The sequence below is a fragment of the Sciurus carolinensis genome, chromosome 7 (genome assembly GCF_902686445.1).
Source record: "Sciurus carolinensis chromosome 7, mSciCar1.2, whole genome shotgun sequence".
NCBI classification, from domain to species: domain Eukaryota; kingdom Metazoa; phylum Chordata; class Mammalia; order Rodentia; family Sciuridae; genus Sciurus; species Sciurus carolinensis.
The window spans coordinates 15306443-15331865 of NC_062219.1; the positions used below are offsets into that span (position 1 = coordinate 15306443).

Here is a 25423-nt window from a genome sequence, read left to right on the forward strand (position 1 = left end):
ATTAAATTGTCTTCAAATAGTAAACTTGCCTTACATGTTTTGTAAATTACGTGCCAGCCACTGTGCTAGGGTCTGGATGTACAAATCAAAACGAATTAGACATCAAGGTACTTAATAAACAGGTTAGCATGCTTTAAAACCGAGTAACCTGGGAACTGCTGCCTCTGTATCTTTATGAACCAAGCCTTAACCTTTAAGTCTAAAAAATCCTAGATATGTAAAATAAATCATTAAACTCCAGTCCTCAAAGGACTCAACTGTACTTTCAAATAAAAAAAAGGTAAAATAGCCAAAAAGTAAAACTTGATGACCTCCAGGGAATTCCAATTCCCCTGACATGTTACCGTGTATCAGGCTCTCCCTTTAAAAAAGATTTACCCTACCCCAAAATCTACGAAGGACAAGTATGGAATCCATTCGACCATCACCTCAAAAGACCACAACTTAATAGGAGAGTCAACTCTTCTTAAACAACACGCTGTGCAGACTTTCATTTTCTTGGACCAAAAGTTGAAAAACTCAAATCCAATTTCTGAAATAACCGTCACATTCAATCCTAACAGAAAGCTTAGACCATATTCAACTCGTCTGAGGAAGCACCTCTGCCCTCTTACCACGACACTCCAGTATGACTTTCAATTACCACTCGGTGACAAGAAAGATGCTAGTGATTTACAACAATGCCCTGGTTCCACGTCTTAAAAGATGAAAACCTAAGCTAATACAGGATGTCAAGGGATAAAGGTACAGGCCAAGAGGTGTCAATCAGAAGCTGAGAAGTAAACGAGCAGCTCTCATCTGTACCCCGAGCGTCTCGAGGGTATGTCCTACCTAAACACTTATGTATGTAAACAGGGGGCTTGTAACTCAAGCCTCCAGCCCCAATAGGTGCAGAGAAGTTTCCTCGCCTCGGCTGCACATGGCTCGCAGAAGTTTGGCTGGAGCAGAGAGCCGAGCCTGGGTGGGAGCGGCAGTGTAGTTAGTGCTGCAGGCGGCGGCGGCGGCGGCAGAGCAGCAGGAGGCGGAGGCGGAGGCGGGCGGGGGGAGGGGAGCGGCTGGGGGGGCGGAGGGGGCTCTTGCCGCCACTGCTCTCTCGCCGCCTCTCCCCCCCGGCGGGAGCCGCTCTCAGCCTCTTTGCACTAGTCGCTCCGCTCTCTCGGTCATGTGACCTTAACGTAACCGGACAGGAAAAGCCCCGCCGCCGCCGCCGCCGCCGCGCCGGAGACACCGACCGCGGCGGCAGCAGCAGCAGCAGCAGCGAGGAGGAGAGGCGGCGGCGGCGGGGAGGACGGCACGGCCGAAGCTGCCTAGCGCTGCCTCCTCCACACCCCCCGCCGCAGCAGCACCGGCGACAGGTAAGCGCGCACCGCCTCCGCCTCCCGGGGCCGGTGCCCACGTGCCGCCCCCGGCCCGGGCTCCGGGAAGGCGGAGGGGGGGCGGGGGCCACCGGAGCTCGCAAACGGTTCCGGCAGCGGCGGTGGCAACAAAGACGACGAATGACCCCCGTCCCGAGGCTCCGGGTGAAGGCAGGCGGAGGGACCGAACCCCACGGGACCCGGTTCTGGGAAGCGAGGGCAGGGGCGGCCCGTGGGGGCGGTGGCGGCTGCGCCTGGCGCCGGGGCTCTGGCCGCCTGACAAAACCATCCCCCGGAGCCAGGCGGCGGCGAGTCGGCGGCGGCTCCATCCGGGGCTTTGCGGGAGGGGGAGGGGACGGAAGCCGAGAGGGCGGGTGGCGGATCGGAGGGAGGGAGGGAGGAAGGGGAGGGGGGCGATTCGCGTTCCGTTCTCCGTCGCCGGTCCCTCCCTTCCCGCCGCCACGGCGAAGTGCGTCCCGAGCGGCGGCGGCCGGTGAGCGTCCCGCGCTGGAGCCCCGAGAGGCGGGCCCGTCAGGTGCGTAATCCTCCGGACGCCCCGCTGCCGCCTCCTGCTGCTGCCGCCGCTGCTGGTTCGGCGGCAAGGCCGCGAGCTGCGGAAGTGGGTTTGGGGGAGGGGAGCAGAGAGGGAGGGGGAGGGGAGGGATCCGGTCCGACCGGAGCAGGCCCGGCCTCTCTGGCGCTTCTCCCAGCTGCAGCGGCTCCTACAGCTGCTGCCGCTACTGCTGCGGCTCCGCCTCCCCGCTCGCGGGCGGGGGCGCGCACGCGCGCTTCCGGCCTCTTCGGGTCTCGCGCTGTCTGCGGCTCTCGCGCGCGCTCATCCCCTCTCTCTAGCTGGGCCACCCCCGCCCCCGGCGCCGGGGCTATTGCGCCGGCCGGGGCGTTGCGCACGGCGTAGGCGTCGGCATTGTGTTAAACTCCGCGGGACTTGGGGCGGGCGCGCGCGCGCACGCGGGCTGAGGGAAGCGGCGAGCGTGCGGCGCGGCCGAAGTGCGTCGCCCCTCCTCTCCCCTCCCCTTCGCCCCCGGGGGCTGGGGGCGGGGCCGGCGAGAACGGAGGGGCCCCGGGACCCTGCGCGGCGCGCCGCGGCTCCGCCTCAGGCCAGCCCCCGCCTCAGGGGCCCGGGTGGGGTGGGGCCGGCAGCCGTTGGGCGGCTCTGGGCGGCCTAGCGCGTCGGTCACCCTGGTGGCCGCCAGTGTCGCCCGCTGAGGTCGGGGCGGGTGTAGAGCCAGCGGCCTTGAGCTTCCTCTGGACGGGCGATCCGCTGCGCCATGAGGCCGCGCTGCCGGGATGTGAACTGCGGTGGCAACCGCAGCCGGGCTCCGGGAAGGGGAGGTGGCTGCGCGAGGCCGTCTGGGCCCGAGTCGTCTTCCGGGTGCAGCGAAACCCCCAAACCATTAGTTTCTAGACAAGGCCGCAAAGAGAACCGTTAAGTCGGAGGCTGCATGGGAAGCGAGGCTGTCGCCTTTAGCTGGTCGTGAATTAAAGAAGCAAAGAAGAAAGCGAGGAAGGGCAGTGTGAAAATGGTCACGGCGGGAGCTTCCACCCAGCCGCTCCAACTCCCGATTGTGCCCCAGGGAAACCACCGAGCCCCTTACTTCCCCCACCCTCTGCATTGTTCTCTTGCGCTTTCAGCTGCAGTGGGTCTTAGTGCGTGAGTCTGGATGCTGTTCGTTCCCATGTTTTGGTAAATAAGGCAAAAAGGTCGGGATTTCGGACTCACAGAACTCTAGGATGGTCAGGGTTTGCTTAACCCGTAGACCTGTGCTCTCTAGACCATCTGTATACACCCTGATGGCCCACAGGGTGTGCAGAGAGAGCCCTAGCATTTGCGTCTGGAACATGAAATTATAAGATTAGCTAAGACATTTAATCCATTTCTCTGATTTACCACAAGCCGAAAATAATAGTAGTTGGGTTTTGGGGTTTTGTTTTTGTTTTTTTCTTTTTTTTTTCTTTTTTTTTTTTTTTTCCCTGAATAATGCTGGTATGTAACCAGATGTTTGCAAACTGTTAAAAGGCAGTTTTTAAAAAGAAAGTAATTTACTACTAATATTACTTTCTTTTAAACTGGACATTTCTCATTTAATAAACGTGTAATTTATGTTTATTTTCTAGCCTAAGAGTTGGCCTGTTATTGAAACGTTTATAATATCTAAAAATACAAGAAGTGATACACCATGGGTACAGAGGGAGTGAAGAAAATGCCTAAGACTGATGTGTGGCATCCGCTCGGGACCAGCTTCTTTAGGTGGGGGACCCACCTGCTAGTTCTCAGTGTCTCTTGGTGCTTCATCCGCAGACCCACTATCTTTTCCCTGCCTTTCCCTGTTGGAACTTTGAAACGCTGGTCAAGTAGTACGTGTCAGGCACAGGGGAGGAAGATTTTTATCATAAATTTCAAACTGCGTCTGGCAAAAGGGCATATCACTTTTACTATTTCCTTGTTTTCTTAGCGTCTCCCAACACAATCCTGAAAACATAAAAGGGAATTGAATTTTTTTTTTCCTGAAGGGAAAATTATTGTGAACATTCTAAAAACATTAGATTGAGAACATTTTAAGAGCTTTCTTAAGCTCAGATTATTAATTACAAACAATTATAAATTTATAGCTTTCATTAGGAAATTATAAACTTTAAAATACTGCTTTGAGTTGGTAGTAAATAAAATAATGTTTACACAATGCTAATGTTGCCATTAAGATGTAAAATCAGGCTGGGTGCAGTGTCACATCCCAGCAGCTCTCTGGATCACAAGTTCAAAGCCAGCCTCAGCAACTTAGCAAGACCCTGTCTTTAAAATATTAAAAAGGGCTGGGGAATATGACTCTGGTTGAGCGCCCCTGGGTTCAATCCCTGGTACCAAAAAAAAAAAAGTGAAATCAGCTGGGCATGGATGTATACACCTGTCATCCCAGCTACTGGGGAGGCTGAGTCAGGAAGATCACAAGTTCAAGGGTCTTACCAAGTCTCAGAACAAAACATAAAAAGTTCTGGGGAGTGTAACTCCATGGTAGAGACCTTGTCTAGCATGCTAGAGGACCTGGGTTCAGCCCAGATAACACAGGCAGAAAAAAAGGTGTGGAATCAGTAGCCAAAAATTACCAATGAATTACAGTCCAAGACAGGTAGGGCCATTCTTACATGTTAGAGGCCAACTTAGAGGTTGGTATTTAAACCCAAATGCACAATCTCCAGTTCATATGCATTGGATGACTCTTGTTCTCACTACAGGAAAGCTCTCCTTGTAAAAGTAGGAATTTATAAGCCACATATATAGATATATGGACAAATACGAAGGGAACTACTTTGACTTTGCAAGAGGTTTCAGTGTAGCATTCCTTAAAATTGTGTGTACCCTCCAAATTCAGCACCAAAAGAAGGTGCAGAATCATCAAGAGTCCTTGAGGTCAAAACTATTTTCATAATAATACCAAGATATTATTGTCCTGTTTTGGCAATGGGAAAATTTGCATAATTCAGTGAGCCAGTATTTGCCAATAACCGATGAATTGTTAAAATCATGCATGTGTAAAATTCCATTCAAAGTGCATAGACCAGTGAACTTTACCAAAACAAAGTAGGTTCACTCGTTGCTACAGTTCCAGATTGCACAACTAGCCATTAAAAAGCTAACACTTGTCAAGTTTTGGGGTAATATCAAAGAAGAATATTCAGAATTACCTGATATTTTGACTATTAAAATACTTCTCAGCACCCAAAAAAAAAAACCTACAGCAGAGTAAGTGCAGAATCCAATAACCCAATTGTCCTCTATTAAAGAGAATTAGAAAAATATTTTAAAAGCCACTTAACTATTTTGTTGTTTCTGAAAATACTTTCATTAAAACATGTTATTCATTATTGTATGGTGGGTTTTTTTTAATCGAACCTTTTTAAATTTCTAAGTTTTATATTTTCTGAATTCCATATATTCTAATATGGTGAATATCACTAGTTGTAATCTACATAAACAAAAGTTTGTTTATTTTGGTACTGGGGATGAACCCAAGACCTTAGCATACTAGGCAAATGTTCTACCACTGAGCTACATCGCCAGCCTTTTTTTTTTTTTTTTTTTTTTTTTGTGCCCTAGTGTCTTAACTGAGTTGCCCAGTCTGACTTTGAACTTGGCAATCCTGCCTCAGCCTCCCGAGTGGCTGAAATTACAAGCATGCTTCACCACACCTGGCTTAAAATAAGTTTTTTTTTTTTAATGTCTTAAATAATTTTAAAGAATATAAAGGTGTCCTAACACCAAAAAGTTGGAGAGACTCTTTTCTAAAATACAGAAATGTACTGTTCAAGTAGGACCTCAGTTAAATACATTTGTAACTCATCTTAAACTAGACCTGTAAGTGATTGTTTTCTTTAGATTATCTAAATTTTACAAATTGTCATATGGTACATAAAACAGAAAACCAATCTCTACTTTGGTTAGTAGAAGCAGATTAGGGTTTTTAATTTTGCCAGGGGCAATCATATATAGGTTTCCTTAAAGTTGATTGTAGCATAATGCCTTCAGAATTATCACTTTAATATCAACTTTTTATTAGCCATAATTCTCTAACAGACTAGTAACTTGACACCAAAAATATTCCTGGTATGTCTCCTCCTTACCGCTATTTGCGTGTGGAAATTTAAAACATAAGCAAAGTATAATTGCAAAGACAAATCTTTTTACGAATGCAGTGCTTTCCAATGTGAAAATAAGTGCTATTAGTTTATGCCACTCCTTTTTCTAATTACTCTGGAAGAGGGTTAACTAAAAAATGTTAGGGGAAATGTACCAGTCTGTCATCACAGCTAAGATGCATTTCCTATCTTTGAGTTGCAGTTTTAAAATATGTTGAAATTCAAATGACCAGTGTCATACAGGTTTCCTTCATGGGTTCTCCTGACATTAATTTTTAATACTACTAATTGCAAAGGCAGTTTTTATCCTGATAAGTGGTCTAAACTACTTGAAAGAATCCATCTTACTGTGAGTAAAGCTACTTCTGTTACTGATGTGCCCTGGGCATTACAGCATTTATTTATGCTTCACTTAAATAAAATCAAGGACTTCAGAGAAGCCTTTTAGTGCCCTTGAAATGCATGATCTGAGTGGTATTTAGTGTCTTCGAAGAGCTATTATCTTTAGAAGGTGATTCATCAATCCCCAAAAGCTGTTTTGGTTTTCAGTTCTCATACCAGAAGTGAAGGAGAAACTTAGATTGTCAAAAAGTTATGTGATTATATGTGTCCCATTCAGCTGCATCTTCAAAGATGAGTAACTTGTTTAAGCACCAGCCCAACGGAAAGCACTTGACAGCTAAGTGGTCAGTGTCCCATTATCAAAGGTGGAAACAAGGGTGAACCAAAAAACAACAACAAAAAACCCAAAGTATTAAATAGTTTAAAAGAGGATCTATACTTGGCTTTGGAAAGTTTTATTCTTATTTCTTTTTTAATTCTTGTTTTTACTTAGTTTTTAAACATATTTTATATATATACACAAAAAAGAAAGCAGTCTACCAAAAAAAAAAAAACTTTCAAAAACTGCCTCCCCTCTCTGTCACTCCTTTTCTTCAGCTCTTCTCCACTCACTGCTCTAATTTAGGAAAGACAGGTGATTTTCTTATGTCGTTGTGTTTTTGAAGTTGCATTAGCATTAACAGTGTTTTTCTTTTTTTTTTTTTTTTTTTTTTTTTTTTTTTTTTTGCGGTACTGGGGATCGAACTCAGGGCCTTGTGCTTGCGAGGCAAGCACTCTACCTCCGGTGTCCTGTCCTTGGCAGCCCTTTGTCTCCAGGATCTTTAAGAAGTGTGAGGAGGGACTGGAGTGTTGGCGCATTCCTGGAACCCCAGCTGCTCAGGAGGCGAAGGCAGGAGAACTGAGAGTTGGAGGACAGCCTCAGCAATTCAGCAAGACCCTGTCCCAAAATAAAAAGAGAAGAGCTGGGAGCTAGGGAGGTAGCCCAGTGGTGAAGGACCTAAAGGACTCGCTTAGTGTGCATCAGGCCCTGGGTTTGATCCTCAGTCCTACACACACACACAAATGAACTTGGAGGAGTGCTGGGTGGAACCAGGCAGGTAGTGCCCAGAGAATGAAGCGTGTACCCAGAAGACAGTCTTATTGGTTGGCCATTGGAAGAGCAGTGATTTAAGGACATGGCTCTGGAGTCAGGTAGCCTGGCTTCTCTGAAGACCACCGCCGTCACAGGACTCCTGAGCCCCAGACCAGTATCAGCTATCAATAGGTACTCACTCTCCACTCCACATAGAGGGGGCGAAGAGGGAGAGTCTTGTCAGTATCTCCAACCCAGCATGCTCTTCCCCTCCCACCTGGGACTTGGTCCTTGTTCCCCCTGGTGGAGAGCACCACCTACCCAGCTGGAGAAGGAAGAAGTCTCAGAGTCCTGTTGGAGCCTGTGGTTCTTCCCCACCCTCCTTCACCTGACCCGCCAGCCATTGTTCTAGATTTTTTTATCTTCTGAATATCTTTGGAATCCTGCTTAGTCCCTTCCTCCTGGTCCCCACCACCTAGCTTTCTCTCCACAAGAAAGGCTCTCCCGCCCACCCTCTGTCCCTCCTCCCCAGTTTGGGCGGTGGTGCACCTGCAGCCAGGTTGTCTTTGGAGTGGAGCTATGCCATTGTGTAGCAGGCAGAACATCCCTGTGGAGGCTTCCCATTGTTTCTAAGATAAAGAGCACAGTCTTAACTGGACCTCAGTGGTGCCTCGTTCTTCTCAGGCTTTTTGCCCTGCAGGATCATGGTAAACTCTAAAGCAGGTTCAGAAGATAATTGTTAGCAGGAGGAAGTACCAAGTGACATTTTTAAACTGAAAAATTCTTCCAAAATATAGTACACATTAAATTAATGAGAGTTCTTTTAAGTCAGCCCAGAGTAAGAGAAGCCAAGCTTTTATTCCAATCGATCAGGGACCAAGTGTGACTAGAGAACTCGTCAGCCTTCTCTGAACAAGTAGTTACCAGTTTATTTAGCAAATACTAAACACAATGCTAGGCACGTAGAGTAGTGAATGATAAGGACCATGTGTTAGCTTTCAGGAATGTCGGACTGCCGACCTCACCGGCACGTTCACGGATGCTCCAAGAAGAGCATTCTAGGGTCAGGGCAGGCTTGCATGCACGTACATATGTGTGTGAACATGTACGTAGGTCTGTGACGAGATGTCTCTGAAAGTAGCATGTCCAAAGGACCAAGCATAAGTTCTAAGCCCCTGTTCACATGCCCATCTCCTGACTGGGGTGAGTCAGAGATGAAGGGTCAAGTGCTCAGCTCAGAGGGTCAGGCCTCAGAGCAGTGAGTGTTACAGACTGTTAGGAGGCTAATAATGGCCTGGGCGTTCTGGGCCCTCTGGGAAAAGAAATTGTCATTCCTCTGCTTAGCTCTCTGCTCATCAGAAGTTGTGAGTGAAATATCATTTTGTCTCCATGATCAGCACACTCAGATCAAAGAGGATTTTTGTTTGGCAGTGCTGAGATCAAACCCAGGGCCTCCCTCTTCTAGGCAAGTGCTCTGCCACTGAGCTGCATCTCCAGCAGAAACATGATTTTAATAGTGCTTGGATTTCAGAACAGGCTCCACACTTGATAATCATTTTGTAAAGATCACCAAACTGACGATCTTGCTCAGGAAAATAATTAGACACTTTAATATCATGAAGAGTTTGTGTTGTAATTTGTTTGCAAATTGAAAAACCTTTTAATATACTGAATATAGTGCCAACTGTCCTTCCCCTGGAATATGCTGATAATATAGGCTTCCTGCCTCTTCATGTGCAAAAGGCCCCGTCCCTGTAGGGTTTTAAATGGCTTATGTCTACTTGCAGGATAAAGAGAGAACACCGCTCTGGACCCCCATTTTAGAGGGTGGTTGGTTGGTTGGTTAGTAAGTGTGAAGTTGAGCAGGATCGGCACCGGAGCACATTGTACAAAATGGCAGCAGTGAGGTGGCGCAGACAAAGCTGTGCTATGGGTTCGGAGCCACAGGACGATGTGGAGCCAGAGAGTGCCATCAGGCTTGCCCTTGGAAACAATCTCTGGTCATTACAAGGTGGGCAGAATAGGCCAGAAATGGGAATGGGAGGTGACTGGGGGGGTAAAACTAAGATGGGGGGCTGGGACTGGGGCTCAGTGTAGATCACTCACCTAGCACGCATGAGGCACTGGGTTCAGTTCTCAGCACCACATGTAAATAAATGAATAAAATAAAGGTCTATCAACAACCAAAAATATTTATCTAAAAACAAACAAACACCAAGATTTAGAGGCGTGGGGGGAAGTTTCAGTTGACTTGAGGGCTAAGAGAAACTGGCCTGAGGGCCGTGTCGGGATTCTGGCTCGGTCAAAGGGCGGTGGTGGTGCCGACATTGAGGTGGGGAATACAGAACAGGCTCCCGCCCCAGGTTTTCATTGTCCCTTGTAGAAGTGCGATGCGTGGATAGGGTGTACTTGAGGTCACTCTTCCCTCCACGGAGTTAGGGTTCCTGTGGGACACTGAGTAGAGGTGGGTGCAGTGGGAGGCGGCTGTGGACCAGGCACAGAGAACACAGCAAGAGGACTCCCCAGGCCAGCCACGGTGGCACACACCTGTAATCCCAGCAACTCAGGAGACTGAGGCAGGAGGATTGCAAGTTCAAGGCCAACCTCAGCAACTTAGCAAGGCCCTGAGCAAAATAAGATTAAAAAAGGGCTAGGGATGTAGCTGTGGTTAAATCCCTGGGTTCAGTCTCCAATACCAAAAGAAAAAGGGTGGAGGGGACTCCTAGGTAGGGAGTAAGGTAACAGCCAGAGTTAAGGCCAGACCAGAGTGTGACCCCCAGCACAGGGAAGAAGGAACCAGAAGGAAGACTATGAAGTACCACAGAGCGGGCCAGGAAGCATCCATGGCTCAGCAGAGGTCTTGCCTGACCTGGTGAGCCTGTCATCCAAGCCGGGGGAGGTGGAGGTGGGGCCATGCCGTTTCCCATGGGGACCGGTGGCCGCCTCGACAGCCTGCACAGCATCTTTGTACAATTTAAGCCTCATGGAAACGAGTGAGGTGTGGTCAGGCTGAGGAAAGAGGAGAGAAAGATCTAGAAGAGGGCACTTCTGTGGCTGGGCAGGGTGGCGGGTGGCGTTGCCAGTGACCCAGCCTCCTCCACCCTCTCACCCCTTCTCAGGTCAGTCCTCATATGGAAGAATCCAGGAGTTTGTATTTGGTTTTTTCCCTGAGAAATATTTTTTGGTCTCGAGTTAAGATTTTCTAGACTTGATCTGTGTGTCTTTCCGCAGGTAAATTCTGAGCCTGCCGTTTGCCCTCGAGCCTTCCTCCTTTGCTTGCTTCATGTCCCTGAGAGCCCATGAGAGGGTTCTTCCCTCTGTATTTGAACACTCTTGTTCACTGTTTCCTGATCTAAGAGATGTTCTTAAATCAAGATCCTAAAATAGCAAGTAGACTCCCTTATAGAAAGGAACATTCTGCATTTTTATTATGGCTTAATTCTTATGGACTGAATAGGACACTCTTATTAATCTGTTTATGGAAAGAGAGGGAGCCAGACATTTAGCTGTGTCAAAGGAGATAGTATTGTATGTATCCACTATGTAGAAGCTAAAAATCCTGCAGCTGGGGTTGTAGCTCAGTAACAGATCATGTGCTTACTGTGTTCAAGCCTTGGGTTTCATCCCCAGCACCACAAAAACAAAAAACTAAAGAAAATCCAAAGAAAATGACGGTGCTGGCAGTTTAGCTCAGTGGTAGAGCACTTGACTAGGCCCTGGGTTCAGTCCTATCATTGCAAAAAAAGAAGGGGAGGAAGAGAGGGAAGAAAGAAAGAAAAATATTAGCATCATGTGACACAGCTCATTTTTTTTATGTACAATGAGTTTTATAAAATCAATATTAAAAAAATCCAAGAGCTGGGCAGGGTGGCAGTCCCTGTGATGTCAGCTTCGGCAACTTAGCAAGGCCCCTGTGATTTAGTGAGACCCCGCCTCAAAATGAAAAGTGGAAGGGCTGAGGATGTAGCTCAGTGGCAGAGTGCTTGTCCAGCATATGCGAGCCCCAGGTTTGATCCCCAGCACTGCAAAAAGAAAAGAAAAACAAAGACTAAAATCGGTAAAACTCATGTAGAGATGCTAGAGGAAATAAAAGTGGCCAATTAATGTAAAATATGCTTCATATCTTCATTAAATTCATAGAAAGTAAAAAAGTGATGTTCAGCAAAGGTTCCTTTAAAAGTGGTGAAGCAGTAATTAAATGCCCAGGATTAGCCAGAGTGTGGACAAATGGGGGAATAGCTGGGTGGTGCTCACATTTTGTTTGTCCATAAATATTTGAGTCTTTTTCTTTCTTTCTTTTTTTTTTTTTTTTTTTCTTTTTTAGTACTAGGGATTAAACCCAGAGGCTCTTTATCACTGAGCTGCATCCTCAGCCCTTTTATTTTTTATTTTGAGACAGGTCTTGCTAAGTTGCTGAGGCTGGCCTCAAACTTACCATCCTCCTGCCTCAGCCTCTGGAATTGCTGGGATCACAGGTGTGTGCCCCTGCACCTGGCTGTATTTGAGTCTTTCTTAGCAAGTGTACATACTTAGAAGTAACAGTAAAAATGATATTTCCTGTTAGTTTAAAAAACACTGCACTCCCATTTGTGTAGGACATTCTGATAAATCATGTGAACCTTAATTTGGATTCCACTTCTTGAACTCATTGGGCAAGCGACCTACCCTGAGCCAGTCTCCTCACTGATGAAGTGTGAGTGGCGTACCTTAACTATCTCCAGGGAGTTAATGTGAAATTGAATGAGCAGCATGTGGACATGAGCAGCTAATAGTAAGCCAGCCCGTCGAGGGGTAACTGGTGAAGTGCTTGATGCTTCTGTCAAAGGTGACACCAAAGGTGTGGGACTGGAAGCTCCTAGGACTACAGATGAGCCTGAGCAGAGTCGGTGGTGGCAGGGCGGCCCTGCACAGGTGGGTCTTGAGGATGATGCACTGTGCTAGAGAATGGAGCTTAGCACACGGGGACGGGCTGTGCTCTGGCACCAGACAGCAGCCTTGAAGACAAGCTTCTAAGTGGTCCTGGGTGGGTCAGGTTAGAGTGCGCTTCTCTGCAGCCCGGCAGCGTCTCTGACTCTCATCATGACCCCTTTCCTTCCCTCCTTCCTAGTCCTAATGGTTTCACCTTTGCGCAGAGAGATCCTGTGCATCCTTTGCCCCATCTCCCTAGTGGAAACATCGTGCAGGATTTTAGGACCGTATAGTGCCACAGCCAGGATATTGGCATTGACGTCATCCAGCTGCAGAACTTGTCTGTCATCACCAGAATCCTCCTGTGGCCACACCCACCTGCTCCCCTGTACCCCACCACTGCAAGTCTGTTCATTTCTGCAGTTTTCGAGAGTATTATATCAAGGGAGTCACATAGTGTGTGACCTTTCGGAATTAGCCTTTTTCTCTGAGCATAATTCACCCAAGTTGTATGTATCAGTAATTCCATTTCTTCACATGACCAAGTAGCTTTCCAATAGGGACACAGCAATTAGTTCTCATTTATTTCTGGTTTTTGACTATCGGGAATCAAGTTTTATGAACATTAGCATACAGGGTTTTGTGTGAACATGGTTTTCATTTCTCTGAAGTAAATGTCCAGAAGTACAATTGCTAGGTCACATGAGAGTTGCATGTTTAGTTTTTAAAGAAACTGCTATTTTCCAAAAATAGCCGAAGAAACTGCACCATTTTACATTCCCGTCAGCAATGTACATCCTCTCCATCCTCATCAGCACTTGGTATTGTCACTGTTTTTTATTTTAACCATCCTGATAGGTATGTAATGATATTGTGTTTTGAATTTATGTTTCCTTAGGGAATGACATTGAGCATTTTCATGTATTTATTTGCCATCTGTATATCTTCTTTGGTGAAATCTCTCTTCAGGTCTGTTGCACATCTTCTATTTCAATTGTTTTTTACTGTTGAGTTGAGGGTGTGTGTGTGTGTGTGTGTGTGTGTGTGTGTGCGTGCTGTGGGGGTTTTGGGGTTTTTTTGGTTGGTTGGTTGAGCATGCTAGGCAAGCACTCTACCACTGAGCTACATCCCCAGCCCTGGAGAGTTCTTTATGTATTGCAGATGTTAGCCCTTTTTTGGAGGGATATTTTGCAAAAGTTTTAAGATATTTTCTCCTAGTCTTAGCTTGTCTTCTCATCCTCTTAACAGAATCTTTTACAGAGCAAAAGTTTCTAATTTTGACAAGATCAATTTATTACTTTCTTCTTATTAATAGTCTGCTGTTCATGTCAAGTGTAGAAACTCTTTGCCTAACCCTAGATTCTAAAGATTTTTCCAAACATATTACAGTCTTGAGTTTTTCAGTGAAGCCTGTGATGATTCAGTTTCATTGTATGTAAGGTGTGAGGCTCAGCCAGGATGCTGCCTGCCTGCCTGCCTTGCCTGTGGAAATCAGTTGATCCACCATTTGTTGAAAAGGTTCTGCTTCCTTCACAGAATTGTTTTTGTGCCTGTGTCAGCAATCAATTGCGTATGTAAAATTTTGTCTAATTTAAGATAAAGTAATTAATTTCTTTAAAAAAATCAATTGTGCATATTTACTTGGGTCTATTTCTGGGTTCTCTGTTCTGTTGCGTTGATTGGCCTGTGTGTCTCTCTGCCAGTACCAAAGTTTATAACTTTATGTCAATATAATACATCGTAAAAATGGGTAGACTGATTTTTTATCCCATTTTATTGTTCTTTTTTAAAAATTGTCTTAGCTACTCCAGTTCCTTTGCCTTTAATATATGCATTTTAGAATAATTTAGATACCAAAAAAATCTTAGTTCTGATAGGAATCGTGTCAAACTTACATGAACTTGGGGTAGACTCATCTTTATTATGTCAAGTCTTTCTATCCATAAGCATAGTGTGTCTGTTCATTTATTTAGCACTTCTTGATTTTATTCACCAGCACCTTGTTACACCTCTGTATTTCATTTTTGAGTGATTATAAATGGCATTACATTCTTAATTTCAATGACCATATGTTCATTATTAGATTGGTGTATTTATCTTGTAGCCTTATGACCTTGTCAAACTTATCGAGTCTAGGAGTTATCGTAGATTCCTTGAGATTCTCTACATTGCAGTCATGTCATCTGCAGAGGGGGACACAGTTATTTCTTCCTTTGCCTTCTGAATGCCTTTTATTTCCTTTCTTGCTTTATTGCATTAGTGAGTACCTCCAGCGAAAAGGGACATCTTGGCCTTGTTCCAAAATACAAGAAAGTACTCACTTTTTTCTCACCGAGAAGTATAATGTTTGTCTGTGTGTTGTGCGCTTTTATAAATGCTGTTTGTGAAAAGGGAGTAGTCTAGGGATTTGGTGAGCTGGGCAGAAGAATCAGGTAGTTTCTCTACTAGGTTGCGGGGATGATGTTCCAGTAAGAGAAATTTGATTGGAACATTCAAATTTAAATTTTGACTCCCCCTACCTTCCAGATGGAAGGCCTGGGGCAAATTCCTTACACATCTTCAAAACCCATATCCTCCTCCACAAAAGGGAGGCAGAGACCAGACCTGCTTCCTCCCTGGGGGTTGGTGTTAAGAGTCAAAAGGATAGGAGATACATGAACCATCTTATCACCCGCATGCGCATGAAGAGGAGCTAGAAAGTCCCCCCAGATTTAGTGAGATTTTCATCCTGCCTTACTGTAACTCCACCCCAACACTTTAACTAATCTGTCTCTACGGAAGATTGAACCAATTCTGATGATCATTAGAATATGTATTTGGGATCTGCAAAAGACTGTCTGTTCCAGGAATATTTGCTGTGCCAAGGACTGGATGCTTGGAGGTAGACAACCTGGGTTCTCTTCCTGGCTTCTCCACATACCATCTGTGTAAGCTTGGGCAAGTCACAGAACCCCCTGAGTTACCCCATATGTTGTCATCTGTAAGCCGGGAGTCATGGCAGACCTTATTCCTAGGCCTGTTATGAAGACAAACGAGTTAATCTGTGGACCATGTTTAGCAGTGCTTGACACGTTCGTTACCTGAGATGACATGTTAGCGATGATCATTATTGATGACTATAAAGGACACATTCTGATTTGTGAATCACCTTTCTTAAAAATAAAATTGTTTACTTTGCAGATATTTAAAAAAATGGATTTGACCAACCATGGACTTATTCTACTGCAACAGTTAAACGCTCAGCGAGAGTTTGGTTTCCTGTGTGACTGCACGGTTGCAATCGGCGATGTGTACTTCAAGGCACACAAATCAGTTCTTGCTTCATTCTCCAATTACTTTAAGATGTTGTTTGTCCATCAGACCAGGTAACTAAAGTGATTGATAATAATCTAATGACTATGGGCGTCCTCCTCCATGTTCCTCTGCCCACTGAGCACACTCTTTGCCTTCATCCAGACCGCGGGTCTCTCTGCCTCTCCCTCGGCTCCTAGGTGCCCGGTTCCCTTGTGACCCCACCTGCCCCCTGCCCTCTTGGTCACTCATGCTTTCAGCAGCACTTGAGAATCACCACCTCTCTGCTCCTCGCAGCCCCTCCCCCTCAAGATAGCCTCAGTGGTGTCACCTGCAGGGTCTGGATTGGCGTGTCCAGGCCCGTTCCAAAGTCCTCCACAGCCCTTCTGCGGTAGCGCTCTGGGACTCGCTGTCTAAGCCCTCCTCTGGCTCCTCCAGCCCCCAGCATCCCCTGTCTCATGTCTCCCACTCTACTGAGAAGCTGGAGGACATGAATTCCCCTAGTTTCCCTCTTTTCTATCTTTGCTCCGGGTTCTTCTTCCTCTCTCTTCTAAGTGTCTCAGAGAAAAGAGCTCTTGGTGTCTGAGGGAAATGGTCCTCCTACCTCCCTTGTACCTCTCGTTTTTCTTCTGCACTTTATATTTTACTCTCCGTCCCTTCCCCCTCCCCGCAGCCTGTGGGAGAGCAGGGCTCCTGGACATTGCTGCCTGCTCCAGTGGAGATACTATTCTCCTCTAGTTGACTGCGAACCTTCTGAAAGGGCCATCTGTGTCCTCTCGTGCACCTTCCTCATCCCACGCTCTTCCTGTCATTTGCACTGTGGTTTCCTCCCCATCACTCTGCTGATGTCGTGTCTCAAAGGTCACCCTTTCCCCCAGTGTCCATCCTACTGTCCTCGGCAGCACTTGCTGCTGTTTTCTTCCTTCTGAAGCAGGATTCACCTGTATTCACATGACTGAATGTCCCCTGTTCTTCAGCCCTCTGCACGGGGCCTTCCTGAGCCTGGGTCTCGGGCTCCTCGCTCTCTTTGTTCACTCTCCTGTGGGTGCTTATCTAGGTCTTGCCTTTGCTGCTGGAAACTTGAAGGTTACAGCTCTGGCCTCCATCTTTCTGTTTGCAGACCCCAGTCCCAGCCCCCTGCCCCCATCCTGGCTACTTGCTGATCATTTAGCATCGAACATCTCCTTTTATTTCATTGGGCGTATCTAAAACTGAATTAAGTCCCTTCCCTGAAGGCCCCGACTTGCCTGTTGAATCTTCAAGTAAACCAAGCTGAACGTCTCTTTCAAGTCACATCTTACCAACCCGCAGATCATGCTTTCTTCAAACTACCTTTCACTCTTGTCCTTCCCTTTCTGGCTTCCATTTTCCGTTCATTCGTTTTCACATCCTGTCAGGTTGCTGTTCCTAACACTGCTTGGTTGCAGAGTGCCTCGGATGGGAAGCCACCGCACTGTGTGAGGTCTTTGATCGTAAGCCACGAGAATGCCCACTGCATACAAAAATAACGTCCAGGCTCCTCTCCTGCCCCTCAGGGCCCGGGCCTGCAGCCTGAGCCCTCGGCCTCATCCTGTCTTCCTGGCCTACTCGCCGTTCCCCGAGTCCAGCTCACACAGCCCTCTGCCGTGGCATCTCCCTTGTCAACCGGACAAAATATCAAAAGTGGCCTTTTCCTCTCTCATGGGCCAGATCCCGACACTATTTGTGCCACCTCTAGGAGCTGGACATTTTCCCTCCACTGTTGTCCGTGTTGTTATTTCCCCTCCTCATTTGTAAGTTTCTCGAGGGCAGAGATGGGGACACCACGGAGGATGACTCAGGTGCATGCAGGTGATAGAAAGGCCACTTGATAAATGTCTGGAGGAGCAAAAGGGCCAGTAACAACGTAACAGGATAGCAGCTCCATGGCGAGAGCAGGCTGGGGACGTGGCTCAGTGGGAGAGCACCGGCATGGCGCGCAGGAGGCTCTGGTTGGATTCCAGCAAAAAAGCAAGAAAGCACCCCTTTCACTTCATGGTTTTAGAACCTCGATGACTAATGAGGTCTTTGCACTTAGTAGCTTTGATACAGTGAGTTAAATGGTCTCAGAAAGGGTATTTTAATTTCAAGGAGTAAAGTCAATGTAATGTGCTTTAGTTAAATGGAGGAAACTTAAGTATAGGTAGTGAGCAAGTGTCTCTATAGTAAGGGGATGTGATCTTGGTGTGACAGAAGGTCCCAAGTTTAAGCAGTAGCATGAATTACACCAGAGGTGACATGGGCAGTTTGTCAGCTGCTGCGGGCCAGCCTTTCACAGCTCAGGGTGCAGAGTGCAAGCTCACGGAGGCAAACGCTGGCCAGAGGCCAGGGACATGCCATGGAAGCACGGTGACTGCGCCTGGCCCCTCAGACTGAGAGGACAGCGGGACCTTTCCAGGTTTTACTTAGGGTATTTTATGCCCTTAGTTACCACTAGATGTCTCTGTCTCTGCCTTATGTCTGGAGACCGAGCCCTGGGAAATGAGCTGTCACAGCGTAGGGCTTGCCGAGGGCACCCACTGACGATGCTCAGCACTGTTTAAAATGCCTTACCTTAAAGTTGCAGTGAAAGAAAAATTGAACATGGAAATTACCACAAATTGAATATGGAAATTATCTGACTAAATAAAAATAAAACCTTATTAGAAGGTTATTCACATTTTTTTCCTACTTAAAGTATTAATGCCAAGCACACATCCACAAATCATACCTTAGGCGAGGTTATACTATGGAGGACTAGAAGGGACCAGAGCTGGCCCACAGCGAGCTGAGTGGTTAAGAGAGGGGTCAGGCTGCCCGGGAGTAAGAACAGTCAAGGATGGCGGTGGCTGGCATGTGACATTGGGAACTTTGAAAAATGCCACCTGTTTTCTAACTCTGTGTATGCGTGTGGGTCCACATGAGTTTCTGCTTTTAAAAAGTTTTTTAAAATAAGCAAACTAAATTGGTGGCTGGATACCTCCCTGGGCCCTCCAGGCCCTGGCTGTGACCCCAGGGATAGGCTGTTTCCTCTGCCTGGCCCTCTGCCAGCAGTGCCTGCCCTGGGAGTCCTTATCCTCCAGCCTGACTGCCGCGTGGACACTGGGCTCCCTAGCTCCTTCCTGGCTTTGCCGTTAGGGACTGTACGTAGCTGCTTAAAATTTGAGAGGTTTGCAGTGGAGTGATTATTCACAAGCAATAGACAGGACAACCTATCCAACCAGAGTGAGAGAAATTATAACTCACATCAAGCATTTTTTGGAAAAGTAGTACCTTTCATGGATGCTTTAAAAAAAAAAAAAATTGTTAAAAGGCCCCCTTGGAATTTCCATTCCCTCTATCTGTTCCTTCTCCCCTGAGGACCAGGTCCATCCTGAGCCTGTTAGTCTGGGAATAGGTTGTATCTCTGAAGGCATATAAGGTTCCCTGGGCCTCTGCCTGATTCTGGAAGGGTCCCTGCAGTGCCTTCTTCACCTGGAGTTGATTGTGTACATCACTATTGCCATCTTCACATAATCCCTGAAGCTGTTTTGATTATTAAATTTCCCCAGAGTATCTGAATATATTACACTCTTCATATAGTATTGTTGGAACTCCTCTTGTGCTAAAAGAAAAAACCACCATATTTGCATTCCTGTTTCAGGGGATATAAGTAATTTAAAGGAATAAAAAAGATTCCTAGTGAAAATTTGAATGAATTATGTGTCTTTTTTAAAAGAAAGGAAAAACAGATTCACTCCTCTATTTGGACTGTCAAGGGGATGCTAGTTGTTTTTGTTTGGTTTGATTTTGAGGTTTATTATTTATTTTGTAGTAATGAACCCAGGGGTGCTCTACCACTGAGCTTCCCCGCAAGCCCTTTTTATTTTTTACTTTGAGACAGTGTCTCAACTTAATGTGCCTTGAAATTGAGATCCTCCTGCCTCAACCTCCCGAGTAGCTGGGGTTGCAAGTTGGCACCACCAGGCCCAGGAAGGTGATACTAGGTTTCATGCTTGATTTTATTCTTTGGCTTCCATACTTTGTAGTCAAGCATTGGTCACGTGATTTGCGTGCAGTCTCCTTAGTATACACAGTTGACAGCTGTACAGTAATTATTCAAAACTGTCCTATCACAAATCATCGTTCAAATCACTGTTCTGTTTATATTTAGCATACTGGAAAATATTTAACAAAATTAACATGATTACTAAAACAGAAAAGAATTATAATACCAAGAAGTCTTATAATCAAATTGTTATAAATTCTAAAAACATTCAAGGATGTAATCCCTGAAAATGCATTGTTTATAGAATGTATTCACTTGGTGGGTGATAATGTATCTCATGATACATAGATATGTAAATCACTGATTTCTGATGATGCATTAGATTTCTGTCATTACTGGTAGTCAGTGGAGAGTCCTTGGGGACCTCTTCCTTATTGCTGCTTGATCAGGATGATGTTTCTGAAGTAATTAAAGCAGTAGAGTCTAAATTTCAGAAAATCACCTGTGCCACTAGCTGCTTTAGGTGCCTCAGATAGATTACTTAACTTTTGGGACCTTGGGTTCCCTATCTGTTAAATGAGAATAATCAGCCCCACCATATCTGCCACCCAGGATTGTTTGACTGCTCTGAAGGTTCTTAGTGTGATGGCTTTGGGACTAGAAAGGTCTAGATTCACATCCCAGTTCTGCCATTTGCCAACTCTGTGATACTGAGCAAAGGGTCAAGCAAAGGGTCAATCACCTGGAAAATGAGCGCGACTGGGAGCGAATGAGAGATTGCCCCTGCTGCCTGCTGGTGCTGGTGCTGGTGCTGGTGATTGCATTCGAAAGGGACCGTGTTGTCCCCGAGCCACTCTTTAATGCCACCTAGCAGCATCAGGAAGGCTGCTGGCCTGCCCTGCTCTTCCCCGCCTGGCTGGGCTTCAACCTTCATGCAGGAGAGAGCCGCGTACCTCCAGCAGCTGTGAGCACGGAAGTACTTTGATCTAGTGCAGCTCCCCCATACCAGCTTAGACTTGAGGACACTTTCTCACCAGACTCTTACTGTAAGAGATCTGCTGCTAAGCTCTGGGTTGGATCAGTACAGAACCCTACACTTTTAGCTAAAAGCTCTGCGAGGCCAAGAGGTTCCAACACTCAGAAATGGGAAATGTGATTTCATTGTTTTCAAGTGTCTGTTTTTTTCTTCTCTGGGCTTTGTTATCATTTGAGACGCTGGCGGACATTTACTCACACGTTTTACTTGTTTCTTCCAGCGAGTGTGTCCGTTTGAAACCAACTGACATACAGCCTGACATCTTCAGCTACCTTTTACATTTGATGTACACTGGAAAGATGGCGCCTCAGTTGATCGATCCTGTCCGCTTGGAGCAGGGGATCAAGTTCCTGCACGCCTACCCGCTGATCCAGGAGGCCAGCCTCGCCAGCCAGGGCACCTTTTCTCATCCTGACCAAGTCTTCCCACTGGCCTCCTCGCTGTATGGCATTCAGATCGCAGATCACCAGCTGAGACAAGCCACCAAGATTGCCGCGGCGCCCGAGAAACTTGGGCGAGAACCAAGACCACAGACCTCCAGGATGAGCCAGGAGCAGGCGCCCGAGGCTTCCCAGCTGTCTCAGCTGACATCCAACCTGGCCCAGGTGAATCGGACAAACATGACTCCCTCGGACCCTCTGCAGACCTCACTGTCTCCAGAACTCGTCTCCACTCCTGTCCCTCCCCCTCCTCCCGGGGAGGAGACCAACCTGGAAGCCTCCTCCTCCGACGAGCAGCCTGCGTCCCTCACCATTGCCCACGTCAAGCCGAGCATCATGAAGAGGAACGGAAGCTTCCCAAAGTACTATGCCTGCCACCTGTGTGGGCGGCGCTTCACCCTGCGGAGCAGCCTGCGAGAGCACCTCCAGATTCACACGGGCGTGCCCTTCACGTCCAGCCAGCAGGGGGAAAGCCGCGTCCCCTTGTCGCTCTGCAGCAATGCAGCTGACCTCGGGAAAGACGCCATGGAAGTGCCTGAAGCGGGGATGATCAGTGACAGTGAGCTGCAGCACATCTCAGATTCCCCGATCATCGATGGGCAGCAGCAGTCGGAAACCCCGCCGCCCTCCGACATCGCCGACATCGACAACCTGGAGCAGGCGGACCAGGAGAGGGAGGTGAAGAGGCGGAAGTACGAGTGCACCATATGTGGACGCAAATTCATCCAGAAAAGCCACTGGAGGGAGCATATGTACATACACACCGGGAAGCCTTTCAAGTGTAGCACTTGTGACAAGAGCTTTTGCAGGGCCAACCAGGCCGCCCGGCACGTGTGCCTCAACCAGAGCATCGACACCTACACCATGGTGGACAAACAGACTCTGGAACTCTGCACGTTTGAGGAAGGAAGTCAGATGGACAACATGTTGGTGCAAACCAACAAACCCTACAAGTGCAACTTGTGTGACAAAACGTTCTCAACCCCCAACGAGGTGGTCAAACACTCATGCCAAAACCAGAACTCGGACGTGTTTGCCCTGGACGAGGGGCGGTCCATTCTGCTGGGCAGTGGGGACTCAGAAGTAGCGGAACCTGACCACCCAGTGTTAGCTTCCATCAAAAAGGAACAGGAAACCGTGTTACTAGACTGAATGTTGCTTGTCTTTTTAGAAACTGTCATTTTTACAAACTCTCTTCCTTCCCTTCCCCCAGCCCAGAACTGTGGCTCTCCACAGTTCAGACTCTGACACACACAGGTCCCCACTCCTCTTCCTCTTCCTCATCTCCCATCCCAGCCCCACCTCTGGAAAGGCTTTGTGCATTATAAACCTGGAATATATTTACTTTAAGTCAGGGGATATTGGAAAGATAATGGTCAGTAGTACTTATAAACTTAAATAGATTTTGAGAAGTTTTAGATTATTTAAAAGCATACACGGAACTAATTAAGGGTTTGTAACAAAACAAAACAACGAGAATATAATTTGGTAATCTAAAATTATGACTTTCCCTGGGTAATGAGTCTTCCTTCTCAGAAAAACAATGTCAGAAAATACAGCATGCTTCTTAGAGAGAAAGCTGGGCTCTGTACTATGCAAAACCTAGAAGGTGTGGGGAAACTTTAAACCCAAGAAAACGTTTTTAGTATTTATCCTCCAGGTGTCTTGTTTCAGAATGCACCCTTTGAGATTATGTCCAGTTAAGAGAAATCACTAGTTAAGAAATCTGCTTCAGCAAAACAGAAAAAGTAATAATGTGATGGCAATCTTAATTTTTGGATAAAACATGACAAGCTGTGACTTTGTGTGTTTGTAAGAGAAAATATGGACACTTGCTATAACAGGTGAACTAATGCACATGCCTTAGCTAATTGCTGGCTTCTTTCCAAGTTGAACAACAAAATGCTGTATTTTAGTTTCTGGCAGATTTGTTAAAAGTCAGATTTGAAAGTACTATCGATTGTCTTTCTGAATAGAAAATGACATGCCATTTTCTAGCAGTTGCCAGTGGGAAATTTGTTTCAGTACCAACCAGCTGCTTTTAAATCAATGTGTATACTGCAGGGAAAAGGCTATTGGAATATGCATCTTACAGGGCAGGCGTGAGCAGGAGATGTAACTTTATTGAAAGTTAGTGCTAATACTTCACCGGCAACATTCACTGAAGTACCTAAAATGGCAAAGAGAAATCAGGACAAAATTGAATTTGCTGTTGGGAGAAAAACTTGATTTTGATGTATATTCTTGGACTTTTAGGTTTTTTTTTTTTTTTTTTTTTTTTTTTCTCCTAACATCTGAAATTTTCTCCACTGGCCTGAAAGCAGTACAAGTTATCCGTTAATCTTCCCGTAGGCCAATAAGAGAGTGAGTGGTCTCACAGGACAAAATAGGAGCCAGAAGTAAAAACCGAAGGGGATGGTAAGGGGGAGAATAGTCAATAGCTATACCATATGTACATGTTAAAAACTGAATATCCCATCCTCCTATTGTATGTATAGTTGAGTTCTCAGATTTGTAAGTTTTTATACATCCTTTCATTGAATAAACATTTAATTAAATGGGAATGTGATCTGAAATCTGTGTGTTTATCCAGAGAGAGAGAAGAAGCGGGTATGTAGAAGCACTGGGCCGAGAGTCATTTTCCTGCTCTCCCCAGTACTTTGGGCTTTTCCCCTAACCTGAGTGGCATCTTCCAAATGTAAACTGAAGAAGTTGATGACTATTGGGTCTTGAAATTGTGAGGATCAAACAAGTGAACTCTGAAGATGCTAGGAACTGTCAAAGGCTGAGGAGGAACAGGCTCAAAGTCCATCTTCCCTGACTTTCTTTAGAAAGAAGAAAAAAGGAGGCCAATACATGCTTGCCTAATGACAGGAATTAAAATAAAAGTACAACAAAAACCAAAATTAGTAAATAACAAATAGTTTCTACTGGCTTAATCTTAAAATCAGACTATTCACATCTCCCAACTTAAATGATAGCCTTGTGCCAAGTTAATGTCTGAATATCTGTAAATTAGGGTGAGCCTCGGCAGCCCCCCATACCACCTCATGAGGCCTCAGAGGGACCAAGGTACAGCTAAAAGGCAAAAAGTCATGGGAAACACAAGGAACATGACAGATGAGGACAGGATCCCAGCCAGCCCTGGTCCAGCTCCTGCAAGTTTGTATAGGGGGAAGGACAGGCAGGCCATGCAGGAACGTGTAGCACCAACCAGAGGCCACCTCCAACAAGGCAGGGCTGCAAAACACCATCTCTCTCCAAAATGGAAAGAGCTGGGTGTCAATACTGAAGACTACCCCACGGAAATGCTCATTTGCCTATTCCAATCCCAAGAGGTTTTAAATTTGACTAATTTGTTCTTTGTGTGTGTTTGGTTTTGCAATACTGTGGATTGAACCCCAGAGGTGCTCTACCACTGAGCTATATCCCCAGCCTTTTTTTTTTTTTTTTTTGAGACAGGATCTTGCTAAATTGCTGAATCTGGCCTCAAGCTTGCAATCCCCTTGCTTCAGCCTCCTGAATAGCTGAGATTACAGATGTGTACCTCTGCACCTGGCTGGTGTATACATCATTAGGTAAATTAAAAATTACCTTAAGATACAACTAATCTGTTTTCTTACTGAGCATTGGGGCCCATAGCAGATACTCGGGCAATCAAGACAGGAGGTTCACAAGTTCAAAGCCTCCCTAGGCAATTTAGTGAGACCCTGTCTCAAAACGAAACAAAAAGGGCTCCCAGGTCAAGCACCCTGTGTTCAATCCCCAGTACCACCAAAAAAGAAAGATCATATATATATATATATATATATATATATATATAAAATCAGAGAGCTTGACAACCCTGGGTCTTCGAGGAGTGAAGGGTGCCCACACCTGCCTTTGGGGTGTGTATCCATTTGCTGTCCTTTAATAAATCTTTGCTTGTGCCTGACTTTTGACACATCCGGAATTCTTTTCAGCAGCATAAATCAAGAACCTGCCCAGGTCAAATTGAGGTCCCATTGCCCACTAAGAGGAACCTCCTTGGACCTCTGCCCAGTGTCACTCTCTGCTTTAACACCAACCTATGTGGTTTGCCCAGCACTTGGCAAGTAACAAGTCTTGTGGGGTCTTTTGTTTAGTGCTGGGATTGAACCCATGGATAGGCGTTTAACCGCTGAGGTCATTTTTATTTTTTATTTATCTAGAGACAGGGTCTGGCCAAGTTTCTTAAGGTCTCACTAGGTTGCTGAGGCTGGCTTTGTGTGCACCAGGCTAGGTCTTATGTTCTTGCAATTGACAAACCTTCGATTCAGTATCAAAGGACAGCAAGGGGCAGGAATGGACGGTGTGACTTTT

At 46.2% G+C, this 25423-nt stretch overlaps 1 protein-coding gene across 3 annotated transcripts; it reads left to right on the forward strand.

The window, feature by feature from the left end:
- Positions 1 to 1094: 1094 nt before the first annotated feature.
- Positions 1095 to 23646, forward strand: Zbtb2 (zinc finger and BTB domain containing 2). Of its 3 annotated transcripts, none has more exons than XM_047559339.1 (3): positions 1096 to 1355; positions 15511 to 15695; positions 20863 to 23646. In XM_047559339.1, the coding sequence occupies exons 2-3, from the start codon at positions 15523 to 15525 to the stop codon at positions 22232 to 22234; spliced, it is 1545 nt and encodes a 514-aa protein (XP_047415295.1). In that variant the 5' UTR covers positions 1096 to 1355; positions 15511 to 15522; the 3' UTR covers positions 22235 to 23646. The 3 variants fall into 3 exon arrangements, with proteins under 3 accessions (XP_047415297.1, XP_047415295.1, XP_047415296.1); XM_047559340.1 differs by lacking the exon at positions 1096 to 1355 and adding an exon at positions 1766 to 1890; XM_047559341.1 differs by lacking the exon at positions 15511 to 15695 and having other exon boundaries at positions 1095 to 1355.
- Positions 23647 to 25423: the final 1777 nt, after the last annotated feature.